This window comes from Leptodactylus fuscus, chromosome 6 (genome assembly GCF_031893055.1).
Source record: "Leptodactylus fuscus isolate aLepFus1 chromosome 6, aLepFus1.hap2, whole genome shotgun sequence".
Lineage (NCBI taxonomy): Eukaryota > Metazoa > Chordata > Amphibia > Anura > Leptodactylidae > Leptodactylus > Leptodactylus fuscus.
This window is the reverse complement of record NC_134270.1, coordinates 27326723-27342983: the sequence shown is the minus strand read 5'-3', so window position 1 is coordinate 27342983 and position 16261 is coordinate 27326723. Positions and strand designations below refer to the sequence as shown.

Sequence of the window (16261 nt, the reverse complement as noted above, 5' to 3'; positions counted from 1 at the left end):
TTCTCTCCCCTCAGTCTCATGTAAAACAAACCTGTCTCTCCATTACCACAAGACAATCCCCTCTGCTTTCTGTTCCCCAGCTCCATGTGCTCGGCTCCGGCTTCCTCTATACAGCACAGAGCAGTGATGGCCGAAACTCCGCCCTCCTCTGAGAGGCCACGCCCCTTCATTTGACATCATACCTACCAAGAGCAACTCCACTCTAGTCACGACCGTAGCACTCCTCTATGGGTGACGTCACCTAGTTTGCCACACACTGCACAGCCGATCACTCCCTCCAGCTCTGTACAAGTCAAAGGCTCCACCGCGCACGTTGTGCTAATCAGTGCGCATGCGTGCTGTTCTTCCGCCCCAGAGACCCTGACAGGTGCAGAACGATCACTGGACAACCCATTAGCTCTTAGCCCCGCCCCTTAGCATCAAGCCGCGTGTCCTTAGGATTGGTTGCTATGTAAACATTGTAGCGCAAGATGGCGGCTCCCAGGAAAGTGACAAGAGCTTCTCCGCACTATGTGGGTGATGTGCAGAGGCAGCTACGGCACGGTAATATATAGCAGGGTGTCAGACACAGCAGAGAGACATTTACTGTGGGATGACAGATGGAGAGGTGGAAGTATTGGATAATAATAGTTGTCAGCCATATTTACTATCGGGTGTCCATTTATGGTTTATGTAAAAATGACCGACAGGAAAACAAATGTCATCCCTTTAAGCGATTTTAGGAGAATCGACAGTTATGTCGGGGTCTTTTATCTATGGCGAGTACTGTGCAATAAAAATCATCTATTAACATAGTTCTGCCGATCAGTACAAATACGGCGACACCACATGTATATAGTTTCTGGTATGTTTTACTACCTTAGGTGTGACTGCTGAGACCCCTACCATCAATGAGAGGTTTATTTCCCTGACATGAATGCAGCCGCTAGAAATATGTCCGTGTCCCGCCTTATATTCATTTCAATGGGACCATGTTCTACTTCAGGTATAGGGCTCGTTCACATCTGCGTCCGGTCTCCTTTCTGCAGGTTTCCGTTTCCTGCACAAAACAGAGGCAGGAGACGGAAAGCTGCAGGAGTCTTTCATACCCATTCATTTGAATGGGTTTGAAAGATGTCCGGCCGTGAGCGCCGGTGAGCGTTTTATGCTCTCCATCGCGAAACCGTTTTTTTTTTTTTTTTTTAAATCGGACACAGAGTCGGACATGCAGTACTCTGTGTCCGGTTTTAAAAAAACGTTTTTGCGGCGGAGAGCATAAAACGCTCACCGGCGCACACGGCCGGACCCGGTCTGACAGCTCAGAACGGACTTTCGGGCGCTGGTGTGAACCTAGCGTATGGGAGACTCTGCTGCTCCCATTGAAGTGATTTGGAGCAGGAGCACTTCTACCTTCTTTTCTCACAGCTGTGTTTACAACAGGAGTAAAACACCTATTTTGAGAATCGGTGGGGGTCTCAGTAGTCAGATCCTCATAATCAACAATTTATCCTCTATCTTAAACATCACTTGCTTATACATGAGTCCCCCTTTGACAACAATAACAAAGGATTAAGTCCCGCCCTTCCTATTTCCGGTCGAAGATCTCTTTCCGGTTATGATAGTTTGCCATGTCTAGCAGGGGTATAGGCATACTGTTTCGTGGTTACGACGAGCCTGCTGCAGAACCTCATTTGCTAAATGCTATACAGTATATATATTCATTTGCCGAATGCTATATATATGTATAGCATTCGGCAAATGAACACTGATTCTGCAGCAGGCACGTCCTTGCTACGGGCAGGCAAGAGTTTTTCTCATTGGAATGAATAGTCCGATGTTAGACTCCGCCTCCTCAGACGAGCCTCTGGCAGAACCAGCGTTGATTGGCCAAATCACTGGCAACTGGCCAATCAACGCTGGTCTATTCATTTCAATGAGAAAAAGTCAACTGGTAACAGCATACTTACCTGCTCGTAGCAAGGACGAGCCTGCTACACAATCAGCCTTCATTTGCCGAATGCTATACACTGTATAGCATTCAGAAAATGAGGTTCTGCAGCAGGCTCGTCGTAACCCAAGGACCATACCCTGAAGTACATACCCAGCCCTGGTTAATTCACTAAGGAACAGGAAGTCTTCTTGCCGCCCTTCCATTGCGCATGTGCCAACCGGAAGTTCGCAGGGGGACTCATGTATATCTGACAGTCCCATTGAAGTGAATGGGGGAGGGGACATGGCTGCCTCCACTAGGGGTTCCTAACAAATTTATGAGGGTCCAACATGTGGGAACAGCTGTTTAAAGGGTCCGCAACTGTTTCCATCGCACACCGTATGCTTCATGGCGGCCATGCAATATAATTATAGAGTCCTCCTGTTCACTTCTATGGGATGAGACTGTGATTACAAACTCCCTATAAAACAGGCGGCATGCAATATAAATAGTGAAGAGGTCACACAAGTACCACATTGCATTCAAATAGCTGATCAGCGGGGGTCCATGATGTCGATCAACACTGATTTTTTATTGATGAGGTCATCCATAAAAATGAATTGGACAATCCCTTTAACATATCTGCTTATTTGCATATTCTGACACCCATAACTTTATTGTTTGTCTGTCAGCTGAGCTGTTAGGCCCTTTTTTATAGTTTTTATTGGTACCATTTTGGGGTACAACTTTTTAATAATTTTATAAATGTATTTTCTTGGAGGGGAGATGAAATCAAAAACACTGTGATATTTTAAGTTTATTATAGCTTATATTTTTTTACATCGAACTTTTAATATTCCTTTTATTAGTTTTTAACTTTTTTTCTTAGTTTTTCTAGGTGAACTTGTACATGTAATCCCTTGTTTTCTTCTACAATACACCGCAATGGTATCATTGACACGCTGTGATTTTCCACTGCAGTGTGTGGATGACTTTAGCCAGAATCCCATTCACTTTACAGGTAAAGTAAAATGCAGTGTTTTTTGTTGTGGTTCTTCCACAACATCAAAAACTCTGTGTTTTTGCAACGTGGTTCTTCAGCCTAAAACCCCCACGTTGCGGAAACGCAGCTTTTTTTTTGTTGTAGATTTCGTTGCGTTTTTTTTTTTTTTTTTTTTTTTGAGCCAATGCCAGGAGTGGAATAAGCAGGAGGTCGAAGTATAAGAACTTCCTAGATATTTCCCATTCCTTCTTTCACCATTCTCGGCTTTGATTAAAAAAAACACAGTAAAATCTGCAACAAAAAAGTGGCTTTTCCACAACATGGGGCCTTAGCCTAAAGAGGACCCCCTTCTGTCCTGAGAGATAACCATCCTGAAACATCTTTTCTTATAAGATTTTGTGGTGTCCTTCCTCTGTTTTTCCTCCAGAAAATTTATGACAAAATTGAAAGCCGAGCGTTACTGTTCACCATGATCTAATAGGGATGTACAGTATTTCTTTAGGCCCCTGGCTGCCATGTAAATGCATCGGCATCCTGTGATCACTTCAACACAAGGGGTGTCAATGCCTAATAGAGACAACCCCCTCCGTCCAAATCCATTGAAATGGTCAGGCACTATTGACTGCGGCATCTAAAGGGTTCAACACCAGGATTTGGATGTTTTTAGGAGCAAGTACCTGGCTGCTTTATACGCTGCAGGAGACCCCAGTTTATGATGATGCAAGTGATGTATCTGGACTTGGTCTGATCCTGGGGTTTCACCTCCTCCACAAGTCAGATGCAGGTCACATGTAAGCCATCTAATCGCTGCATTTCGTGACTTCCTCATAATGCTGAACATTATTGTGGTTGGAGATGCAAATGGCTGTAAGGTAATTGTGTCCTTGGGGACGGTTAATGTGATCATGTCTCTATCTACTTCATACCTGCTATTGTGTACACTTAAAGTCATAGCAACAGATTTCAGTGTAATGGCTGCGACCTAGCTAGGAGCATTATAGCCATTAGTAGCCATACACAAGTGCTAGGGTCTGCCTTCATAAAGCCGTGTTCAGTCCAGACATCCTATACTGAATGGTTACACTGCTACAAGCAGTCATTTCATACATAAAGGCAGGATCTACTTTGGGTAAAGTTTTCACTTTTTGAGGCTATATTTATACAGTGATACCATTGCCCCATAGGTGTAGTAATCCATAAATATCAGATTTCTGCTTCCTCCTAGACCCTATAGAACTTGTATACATTAGTAATCTAATGCAGGACTGTAGCTAAAATTTCATGGGTGCTCCCATCCCCAATGCCGCCCCCACCAGAGATCACCATGTCCATGTCCGGTATCCCAGGTATCCTCCTGCTCAGGCGACTGGGCTTCCACTTACTGTGACTCTCCCATCCATATATTACAGCCACAGATCCTGCCCCATTTGTGGGCACCCTACAATACCTTAGACCCCTATGTTGATGCTAGTTCAGATAAATAGACCTACGATCACCATAGGATTTGCAATATGGATGCATTATACTGTATGAATTAGCCCAGGCTATCACTTTGACCGAACTCCACCTGGCTCGACCTCTGCCCTGTCTGACTTAATATATTTCCTGCCATCCTAAGTACCATGTTCTTGTATGTATGCAGTTTTTCTGATGTGGTTTTTGATGCAGGTTTAACAACATCTGAACCACTGCGTGCGAATGTACACCTAAGATTCTGCTCTCGGTTTCAGTGCTATGTCAAGTCCGTTGTAACTCAGTAGATACAGACCTACTACAGTAGGCCTCAGTACTGGCTCATATGGTGTTATTCCAGCAACTGATACTCCTTATGCCTTCAGAGGGGTTAAAAATATTGATGAACAGTCCTAAGGGGGTCTGACATCTGGTAACTCCAATGACCAGCTGTTCTCAGCAGCATATACACAGAAAATCGAGCAGGAAGCAGATAGTGCCATTCTCTGTGTAGTGTCCAAACGAGGTACTGCAGGTCAGCTCTTATTCACTTGAATGGGACCTAAGCTGCAGCGACTACGTTCTGCCACTACACAGAGAACAGCGCTGTCTGCTTCCTTCTCCATTCTCTGTATATCTAAAAATAGCTGATAAGTGTCGGTGTTGGGGGTGTCAAATCTCCTCTGATGTGGTATTGCTGACCTAGCCTTAGGATACATTATCAAAACCCCTTTAACACCATCTAAATTGGGCCTTAGAATCAGACATAGTTGGTAAAGAAGGGAGGGCATGTTTTTGTTTTTTGACATTTGATCCAGTCCCTTCAGTCTTTGGTGCTCTTGACTGACTGATGATTCTAATGAGCTGACATTGCCTTGTATTCCCTTATATAAATGAATATAATATTCCCTACACGTTTCCATGTGTAGATACGCTCTGGAGAGAATCTGTCACCTTCCTGTCAATTTCTGTTCTATAAATTAATAGGCTGTTACAAAAGTGCAGCAAATATGACTCCCCCTTCCCCCCAAGACTCCAGGACTTGGCCATTTAGCATTTTAATTGGGCTGAATACTAATTAGATAGCTTGCCTAAGCTTTAGGTCCACTTGGGACAGAGCGCTGTTTAGTATTCATTGGCATCTGAGGTTAACATGCTTGAAATTCAGGCTCAAAATAAGTCACCAATCTAAAGCTGCACTAGATTTATCATCCAACATTAGTGACTGTGATAAATCTGGGGTATCTTCAGACTGATGGCCTAAGTATTAGAAAGTCTGGGCCAGCGTGTATGAACACGGTCATCAGTTCTAACCAGAAAAGTAATTTGTTTGCCATTGGGTAAAATGAGGTTCAGAGTCTAAGGAAATGCCCCATTCTTCATCCTGGACACTCCCAAGGAAGTAAGGACTTTCTTGGTTGGATTCCCAAGTCGTAATATGAGAAGTCATCGACGGACAACAGGTACATTACTGGGAACATCTGGAGCAGAAATAAAGGCAAAGTCAGGATGGAACAAGAGCATGATACATAGATGTAATGAGAAGCCAGGCCAGGGGGCTGAACTACAAGTTCCAGGTGATAAATCCAAAGGATCGAGACAAAGGCCAAGTCAAGAGACATAGCTAAGATCTAAGCTAAGGTCAGGATCAAATACAAGTGAGCTAGCTCAGATGGCAAGGGCCTTATGGTAAAATGGACTTCATATGGCTCTCATTGATGTGCTCTCTGTGATTTTCACGGACCCACAGTCTTTAATCATGGGAACGACTGGTCCGCAAATTGGACCAAAATAGAGCATGTCCCCATTTTTTTTGAATGTATACAGAAAAGATTTAAAATGAACAGAACGGGGTGACGTCCATGGAGAATATGGATAACGCACGTCCATTGAGAATATGGACAAAGCACGTCCATGAAACTAATACCTTATGTGGAGGTTACCAGCACCCACGGGCAATCCCAGTTTGTACGTTGTACCTTGTGGCTCATAACAGTCTGTATACAATACACAGTGCTTAGTTCAGCAACATAGGCTTTGAATGTGTAGCAGGCACCATTGGACAATATGGCACTTACTGCAGTTGGCGCCATAGTTTATTTAGCCTGCGTAGAGCTGCCACCCACACACTGCCCCCTGCAGGTCACCATTTTAGTAAGGGCTCATGTGACACCCGGCTTGACACTGTGGTTTACTGCAACAGATGTTATAGTAATGGAGGTCTGTAACAGCTGTAACACACAGTGAGGGATGTACCACCCTTCACCACAGGGCACAGGCTCCCGGTCACCAAGGTTTCTACATGGCTCCCCATAACTCACCTGGCCTGCTAGGAGTTCTCCTCCACAAGCTGTTCTCCAGAAGTGAGCTGACCTCCTTCTCTTGTAAGTTGTCTTTCTGTCTTCTCATCTTCGAAGCATGCGTCTGTCACCAGAACCAACGATATCATCCCAGCAGATAATTTAGGGTCACCTGCATCAAATGGTGTTTTCCCCTTTGGTGCTTAGAGACCATCATTTTTGTCAGCATTCAAATGAGCTCTTTGGAGCACTGGCAAGGCTGTCATTTGCTGTCATTGCTCCAAATAGTTCATTTGCATATTGCCGAAATGGTGTTATCTTGGTAACAAGTGGAAAACACTGTTTGATTCAGGTGATCCTAACCTATCTATCTGCGGGACTGGGCTGACAGGCCTCTGGGGCAATGCCTGTCAGAGTAAGCAGCTTCTCCCACGGTACAACGTCATCCCACCTCTAAGGAATCATTGCACATCGAGCTTCCCAAGAATACCAGAACACTGACCATGTGATGACCTGCACCAGTAAAAGCAACATGAACATGTACTGGTATATGTCACATCATGCAACCTAGTGCAAGTACATCTTAGCACATGATACACAGTCCAGTCATATTAATGTGACCACCACCTAATTTTGACGTCAACGTTAAATAACCAATGGCAGAAGGCGCGTGTCATCAGCCATCTGGGTGCACTCATCATTGTGGAAGGCACGATGGATCTACACAAGTATGCATATATCCCTGCGGACCATGTTCACCCCTACATGCAAATTGTTTTTCCTCAGGATGATGACGGCATCTACCAGCAGGACAATGTGACATGTCATAAAGCTCACAGAGTACGTGCGTGGTTTGAGGAGCACCAGGATGAGTTTACCGTACTCCCTTGGCCAGCAAATTCCCCGGACTTGAACCCAATCAAGAATCTGTGGGACCACCTCGATCGGGTTGTTCGCGCCATGGATGCTCAACCGCGTAACCTAGCGCAGCTGGCCACGGCACTGGAGTCGGCATGGCTCAACATCCCAGTGACATCATCACAACATCCCCTCTCTTCCTGCACGTCTCGCAGCGGTCCGCTCTGCCAAAGGTGGTTATTCTGGATTGTGACAGGTGGTCACATTAATGTGACTGGACTGTGTAGATTGCAACCAATAAACCACATCCACCAAGTTGTGGCTCGGTAACTTTACTGACAGTGGGCTCTTACTATAATCCCAGTTGAGAATAGAACAGGGAAGGAAATGAAATGAAATGTGCATCTGCAGCACTTTCCATATGAGACTGCATGGCACATCCATTAAGACTTCTCCGAGCAACAGGGCGCTCTGTTGTGATCAGTAGCGGTCACCACATCATCGCCCATTTAATGAATAGGTAGTAATTGCTTTGGGATATACCTATCACGCCCCCCGTACCCCCATAACTACCCTGTAAGGATGACATTTGGTATTGTGTTGCTTGATTATGTAATGCAAATACAATGAGTCGTGAAAAAGAGAGTATCCAGCGACCCGTTTACTTCCATCCTTTGTGCTATCGGAGTATACAGTGACTGCACAGCTCAGCCACGTACCCCGAGTGTGTCCTGTAGAAATAAATGATGATAACATTGAAAGGACTCGGCCAAACTAAACTTTTCGACAGCAGCTGCTGCACCGTTTCAGCTCCATCCAAAAGAAATAGTGATGACTCAGAGAGCACATCGTCCTTTCGACTCCGCGGAGTCCTATGCATTCCTCTTACCAAGTACCTGCTTACAGAGGCTGACTTCATTCTAGATTTTAATATATTGCCATCCGATACGGTGTCTTAAAACAAAAACTAACCTTTTAAGACAGCGTGATGTAAACAGTCCATCTTTGTCTTGGCACGCTTCGAAATTGATATTTGGTTTGAAGAACTACCCATTGCTTAATATGGAACTAATGTTATTTATGGGAACTACACAAGCTGCCACTTTCTGGATTCCTGGCAGTGTAATAACAGATGGATGTCACTGCACCGAGGCACAGACACTGTTTAATGGACTGGATGGGGTCATTTTATTATTTAGATTAAATTGGGTGAGCTGGGTTAGTTATATGATATGGAGTCCAACCGGGCGGCCGTCCTACATGACATCAATACCTGTGATGTCATGTTTTGTTAACTGTGGCAGGTATGGGGCATCCCCGGGATACAAGGAGAGGAACGACAGCAGTCCATGAAGTGATATTTACTTAAAGTGCCTGGAAATCCTTACCGGTAGTTGCCGCTATTATACAGAATATATTACCCAAGCTATATGGACCTGCTGGGTCATTAATGCTTTTGATGTACGTAATGGATTTTACTACACTATCGCCCCCCGGCAAAGGGAATACTTGTGTCAGTTGACTATTAGGTCAGGGGTCAATGAATACGTCCACTCACTGCATACTAATTCTGGGGATTGCCCGCCCAATACACACAGACTTTGGACTCAATGCAATCATAAAAGGGAACTCTGCTTCCATAATCCCTTCCAAGTCACCTATCACATCAGGTTACACAGGAGTGAAGTGCCCTTGTACACTCATACAGCCACACAAAGAGTATGGCAAGACACCTGTATGCCCTCACCATTCACAACTGGCACACAACAGGGTGACACAGTTAGCAATATTCACTTTTTGGAACATTAGAGCCAAAGGACAATCTTATTAAATTTTAGATTCAATATACCATATATACTCGAGTATAAGCCGACCCGAGTATAAGCCGAGGCCCCTAATTTTACCACAAAAAACTGGGAAAACTTATTGACTTGAGTATAAGATGGGGGAAATGCAGCAGTTACTGGAAAATTTAAAAAATTAAAATGGTCGGAGTTTTTGGGTGCAGTAGATGCTGGGGAAGGGGAGGGGGTGTTTTGGTTGTCTGTCTGCCCCTTCCCTGAGCTTGAGGACTGAGGGTTTTTTTTCCCCCACTTGGACTTCAGCCTGGCTGTATATAGTGTATCTGCAGTGCTCCTATTAACCCCTTCCGGACGGAACAGGAGCACTGCAGATCCCCTATATTCAGTAGACCAGGCACTGTCAGACACAGGGATACCTGATGTGTTTGTATGTCACAGTCATTTTCTACTTTTGTATGTATTCTAGGGAAGAGGGATTTACAACTTTTATTTTTTTTTTTAAAGCTTCTTTTTTTCCCCACTATTTTATGGGAGATTCTATACATTGATATTGTGGCTGGTCATAATTTTTTTTTTTTTTGCTGACTCGAGTATAAGCCGAGGGGGGCTTTTTCAGCACAAAAACTGTGCTGAAAAATTCGGCTTATACTCGAGTATATACGCGAGTACGGCCTCAAAACCCTAAGCAAAAAACTCAGTGTGAACTTACCCTTATACCTATATACACACTGCTCAAAAAAATAAAGGGAACACTCAAATACATCCTAGATCTGAATGAATGAAATCTTCTCATTGAATACTTTGTTCTGTACAACGTTGAATGTGATGACCACAAAATCACACAAAAATCATCAATGGAAATCAAATGTATTAACCAATGGAGGCCTGGATTTAGAGTCACCCCCAAAATTAAAGTAGAAAATCACACTACAGACTGATCCAACCTTGATGCAATGTCCTTAATACATGTCAGTATGAGGCTGAGTAGTGTTTGTGGCCTCCACGTGTCTGTATGACCTACCTACAACACCTGGGCATGCTCCTGATGAGGTTGCGGATGGTCTCCTGAGGGATCTCCTCCCAAACCTGGACTAAAGCATCTGCCAACTCCTGGACAGTCTGAGGTACAACGTTATGGTGGATGGAGCGAGACATGATGTCCCAGATGTGCTGTCTGTACAGTAGCGTATCTCACAGACTTCCATTGGAGGTAGACATCCAGAAATTTTCTTGACCTACAGAAGGTTCAGATGTCGTCTGCACAGGACAAATTCACATATAAAGTAACAGGAAGATTGGTCACATAAGACAAAGTTTTTCTATGATATTCCGATTGTTTATTGGTTATAACATGGTGATTCTTTTTTTAATTAATTATTTTTTTTTATTTTAGGTTATGGAATTTATGTTTATGCAAATTCATTTTTCCGTTATGAGGGTGAATGGAAGGATGGTAAAAAACATGGTAAGGAAATCTTTTCTGTTTCACCAAAGTGAATAAACTAGCAGCATCTGGCACCCTGAGAAAAGATGATCTCTGTGGGGTCCAGGTGTCGGCACCCCTACAGATTCTGTGCATACGTCATCTGTTTGAAAATTCCATTTGGACCAAAACAACCCCTTTAAAAATAGAATAGGTTATCAATTAAAGTCTTGGAAAACCCCTTTAAAAATCAATGGCTGCATATGCAGTCTGTGAGTTAAATTGATACTATCACGGGATACCCTTTTTTTTCTCCCTAACACGTAGGAATAGTCTTAAGAAAGGCTATTCTTCTCCTACCTTTAGATGTCTTCTCCACGTCACCGTTGAGTAGAAATCCCTGTTTTCTTCAGTATGCAAATTAGTTCTCCCGCAGCACTGGGGGCAGTCCCCAGTGCTCAAACAGCACTGGGGGCGTCCCCAATGCTGCAAGAGAACTCTTCAGCGCCGCCTCCATCTTCTTCTGGAATGCCCTCTTCCTGTGTCCTCTTTCATTCTGAGCTTCAATCTTCTAGGCCTCGGGCAGAGCCGACTGCGCATGCCCGGACCTCAAGAAAAATGGCCGCTTACCCCAGCTTACTGTGTAAGCAACCACAAGAACATGGCCGCTTACACCAGCTTACTGTGTAAACGGCCATTTTCTTGTGGCCCGGGCATGCGCAGTCAGAAAAAAAGGGTATCCAATGATAGGATTCCTTTAAACATGCGTCACATATCTGCAAAATGTGGCTTTGTGAATAAGTCCTTACGCTAAATGTTCTATAAACTATATATCAGTCTGTTCAGCTCTCCCTGCTCTATAACATGCTACCCTCAGGTCACACCACATGCTCAGTGTGATAGGTTCCCTTTAAACGAGATGCTTTTTGGAAGCCTCCCTCACCCCTGTGTGTGTGCTTGTGCCCTCTACACTAGTGGAAAGCCTATAGTGACTGAAATCAATAGGTTTTAGCCTATATATATAATCCGGGGAGCCATTCGAGGCAGTAATGAGCACTTATCCCTTTATTGCAGGTCACGGGAAGCTTTTATTTAGAGATGGAAGTTACTACGAAGGGGAGTTTGTTCGCGGAGAGATTACTGGCAATGGACGGCGTTACTGGGCCGCGCTGGGTAAGTTCCTGTCTCATTGTCTCACTAAAGAGACTACAAAAGCGGCTGTCATCAAAGGCTTGTCAACAGTCTATCAAGGAGACGGATCTGTCAGAGTTTCCATTACATACATGAATTTTCATGGGTTTCATATCTGAGGCTCTTGAATCCCTGCCTTGTGCTGAATTTTGGTATGTGGAATAATTTATGAAGTACTATGGAAAGAAAGGCTCTCATGGTTTTCAGATGCGGCAGGGGCCAGCGTTCAGGAACATATGGCTTACTTTAGGCACTTTTTGCAGCACGTAATCCTTAATACTGATGTGTGTGTTTTTGGTTTACAAAGAGACAAAAGTTTTCAATCATTTTGGCAAGAGTGGCTGCAGATTATCCAATAAAGAGGAATACCTCCATGGACAACCTGTTCCTTATCAGTGCCCATGTTCCTATGAGGCCAGAGGGAGGAATCGTGTTATTACATGTGACAGCGTTGAATATATCATATTGACAAGCTGGCATAGGCAGCATGGCGGGGGTGCAGTGAAACGCATGTTCTTCCCTTTCATTGAAGCGTTCAAAGAAAAACCCAATTTTTTCCAATTCTCTTTAGACATAAACATTTGTCATGAAGGTTATTGTCTGACTATACTAGAATGGGCGCTCTATATGGGGGCAGAGGTAGGGTCAACAGAGGGCTAGGGGAGTAAACTTAAAGGTATTCAGGTATAGGGCTAGGGCAGTAAACTCCAGGGTACGGCCCCGGACAGAAAGGGCAAAATAGAAGGAACCAAAAGCACAGACGTTACAGAAGACAAGATCAAGTGGGGAGCAGGGGAGACAAGACATAAAGGACATAAGGAAGGGGGGGACTAAACAGAACAGACACATAAGGATAGGGAAAGGGGGGGCAACAAGAGCTCAACTAAACAAGGAGGAAAACTCCGAGGACTCCTGGAACACAACCCACGACCGCCAGAGGGCTTCAAACCTAGACGGGTCGGGGGAGAACTCCGCAACCAAATCCTCCATCTGTCTAATAAGGAGGAAATTTTGAAGCCATTCCAACAAGGAAGGGGGCACTGAGCTATGCCAGTGGCAAGGGATTACCGTCCTGGCGGCCTCAAGGAAGTGGCGCAGGAGATCACGCTTAATCTTAGGCTCCATTCACACGGAGTAACGCCAGGCGTTTTTTGTGTGTATTTTGTGTGTATTTTTACAGCTGTAAAAAGCAGTCTCCATTGAGTTCTATAGTAAAATGCTGGCGTTTTTTTATGTCCGTAATTTTACATCCGTAATTTTACGTCCGTAAAATTACGGATGTAAAAATACAGGCATATTTTACTATACAACTCAATGGAGACTGCTTTTTACAGCTGTAAAAATACACACAAAATACACACAAAAAACGCCTGGCGTTACTCCGTGTGAATGGACCCTTAGAGATCTTATCAGGAATGAGGGAGAGGAGAGCCACCCGAGGAGAAGAAGCCAAGGAGCGACCACAGACCTTCTCATAGAGGACAAACACAGAAGCCCAAAAGGGCTGGATCCCCCTGCAATCCCACCAGACATAGAAAAAGGAGCCCTCCGCAGCCCCACAGCGCCAACAACAATCCGAAACACTGGAATAAAACTTACTAGGGCAGTAAACTTAAAGCAGTTTTCTAGGACTTATTAATTGATGACTTATATTTAGGATAGGTCATCCATTAAAGGGGCTCTACCAGCAAAATTATGCTGTGTGAGCCCCACATATGCGTGAATAGCCTGTAAAAAGGCTATTCAGGCACCGCTAATGTTATTTTAACCCCCCCCCCCCCTCCCCACGTAGTTCTAAGGGGAACTGAGCATGCTCAGTATCCCATTGAGAAGAACTGCCATTGAGAAAAATGGTGCTGGAGCCTGCGCAGTACAGCATAATTTTGCTAATAGAGCCCCTTTAATTATGGGAAGGGTTCTTATATCCAGGCCCCCCCGATCAGCTCTTTGAAGAGGCTGGGTGGGCACTGCAGTCTCTTCAGTATTTACCAAGCATAGTGCCCTATATTTGTACAGTGTCCGTGTTTGGTATCACAGCTCAACCCTTTCACTTGAATGGGACTGAGCTGCAATCGGGAGGAATTCCTCTTCATTTTCCACCGCCATATATTTGCCTATGTTCCAGCCGCGACGGGATGCAGATGCAGGGCTTTCCGCTGCTGAATAGGGAGTCTCGGGCAGAGGAATCCACAGTAAGATCGAGCAGGATGCTTATTTTTTCTGCTTCCTGCTACAATCTCTGCCTTCCATTGACAAAAATGGGTGGGATTCCCAAGTGGAATCTGCCAATGACTCCGGATCAGAATCCTCACATAAATTCGCAGCAAGTTCTGCAGTTTGAACATACCCTTAGGCAGTGCTGCTGATCTGTGAGGGTCCCGTGTGTTGGACCCTCACAGGCATTCAGTTGATGATCTATCCTAAGGAGAAGTCCTCAATTTAAAAGTGTCACAAAAACCCTTTATCCATTGCCCTGGGTGGATGGAAGCCTAGCCGCAACTCTCAGTATGGGAATATGGTTTGCAGAGGGTTCATTTGCAGCCAAACTGTAAGCTTTGGTTTCATAACACGTATAAAAGGTGACATCATCATATATGACATCATTGGTCACATATACAGCATATCTAACTGTATTGTCAGTGTCCTGAAATGTAGACCAATGTACAATTAGGCCCCTAGGCCGATTATAGGCCCTTTTGGCTACTATTTTGTGGACCTGTAGCTGTAGTTGTGGTTGTTTTTTTTTTGTTTTTTTTTACATTTCATTTTCTGTTCTCTACACTACAGTAATAATCCGTTTGATACGGAGAGAATTGGCTAACCGATAAAAATACCGTCCATAGGCGATAATAACGGTTTATGATTTGTATTGCCCACTACTGGCCACTACCAGTACTGCAACTCTCAATCCCAAATGACTCACTTTTTCGTCAAGATGGCAATAGAGATTTTCACTATGATATAATCAAACTGAACATATCCTGGTTTTGTCCTTTTTTTTTCTAGTGATTTCTTCCAGATTTTTCAATTAACATGTTTAAATAACAAAGCCAAGTACCGGGAAACATTTGGAACATGGATTCTTATGAAGCGAATCTGTAAATCACTGTCAGTCATCAGTCAATGGATCAGACACATGAATATTGATGATCTCTCAGCAGCAGATATTCACATTGGACCATATCCAATATCCTGTTAACTCGAGGCTTGTTTGCTGTCATCTAGTTTTGCATATCTATTTATTTCCTGTTGCCTCTATAGCACCAACATATTGTGTAGCGCTGTACAGAGATTGTCATTAGACACATCAGGTCTTGTCTTCAGGGGGGCTCGCGATATAATCTCAGACACACAGAGCCGGGTCAGCTGTGATCATATAGAGGTTATCTAGACCTATTAAAGTGGTATTCCGGGGTTCAAGAACCTCAGAGTATACTAACCTACTGGGCAAACAAGACAAGGTAGAATTATAATTATATTACAATGTATTTACCAGAACCAGTCCTGAAAACTATACCTTACATTATAGGAAATACATATTCTGGGGAATTTCAGGATGGAGAACTCCATGGACACGGATTAATGAAATGCCAAGATGGCGGAAGATATGAAGGAGAGTTTGTGTTCGGAATAAGAGAAGGTGAATGAAGATTGTAGATTTATCCTTCCTTGTTGTATACATAGACAATCAACAGTAATTTAATTATGAAGAAATGATGGTGGTTGGTGGTGATGGTGGTTATTTATTGTAACATATTTTATGTTTGATATCAGTTGCTATAACTGTATGATAATTCATAACATGACATGATCCTTAATCTACATAGTTATCGAGATAGGTCTCGATATGCTCAGGAAATTTCATGTTAAAGGGATTTTATCATTAAAATCACATTTTTTCTCAATCACACGTAGGAATAGCTTTAAGAAAGGCTATTCTTCTCCTACCTTTAGATGTCTTATATGGGCCGCCGTACGGTAGAGATCCTGGTTTTCGTCAGTATGCAAATGAGTTCTTGAGCAGTACTGGGGGCGTCCCCAATTCTGCCAGAGAACTCTCCAGCGTCACCTCCATCTTCTTCAGGATTGACCTCCTGCGTGTCTTCTGCCGGAGCTGGGTTCAAACTTCTAGGCCTCGAGCAGAGACGACTGCGCATGCCCACAGACCACAAGAAAATGGCTGCTTGCTTACTGTGTAAGCAGGCATTTTCTTGTGGCCAGTGGGCATGCGCAGTCTGCTCTGCCCGAGGCCTAGAAGTTTGAACCCAGCTCCGGAAGAAAACATTCATAGAGGCAGTTCCTGAAGAAGATGGAGGCGGCACT

At 44.0% G+C, this 16261-nt stretch overlaps 1 protein-coding gene across 1 annotated transcript in view; it reads left to right on the top strand.

The window, feature by feature from the left end:
• Positions 1–470: 470 nt before the first annotated feature.
• The window catches only part of MORN1 (MORN repeat containing 1), a 282778-nt gene continuing 266987 nt past the window's right edge, over positions 471–16261 (top strand). Inside the window, exons 1-4 of the mRNA XM_075279633.1 lie at positions 471–543; positions 10718–10789; positions 11822–11920; positions 15468–15578. Coding sequence (XP_075135734.1) covers positions 471–543; positions 10718–10789; positions 11822–11920; positions 15468–15578 — 355 coding nt within the window. The remainder of the gene's footprint in view (positions 544–10717; positions 10790–11821; positions 11921–15467; positions 15579–16261) is intronic.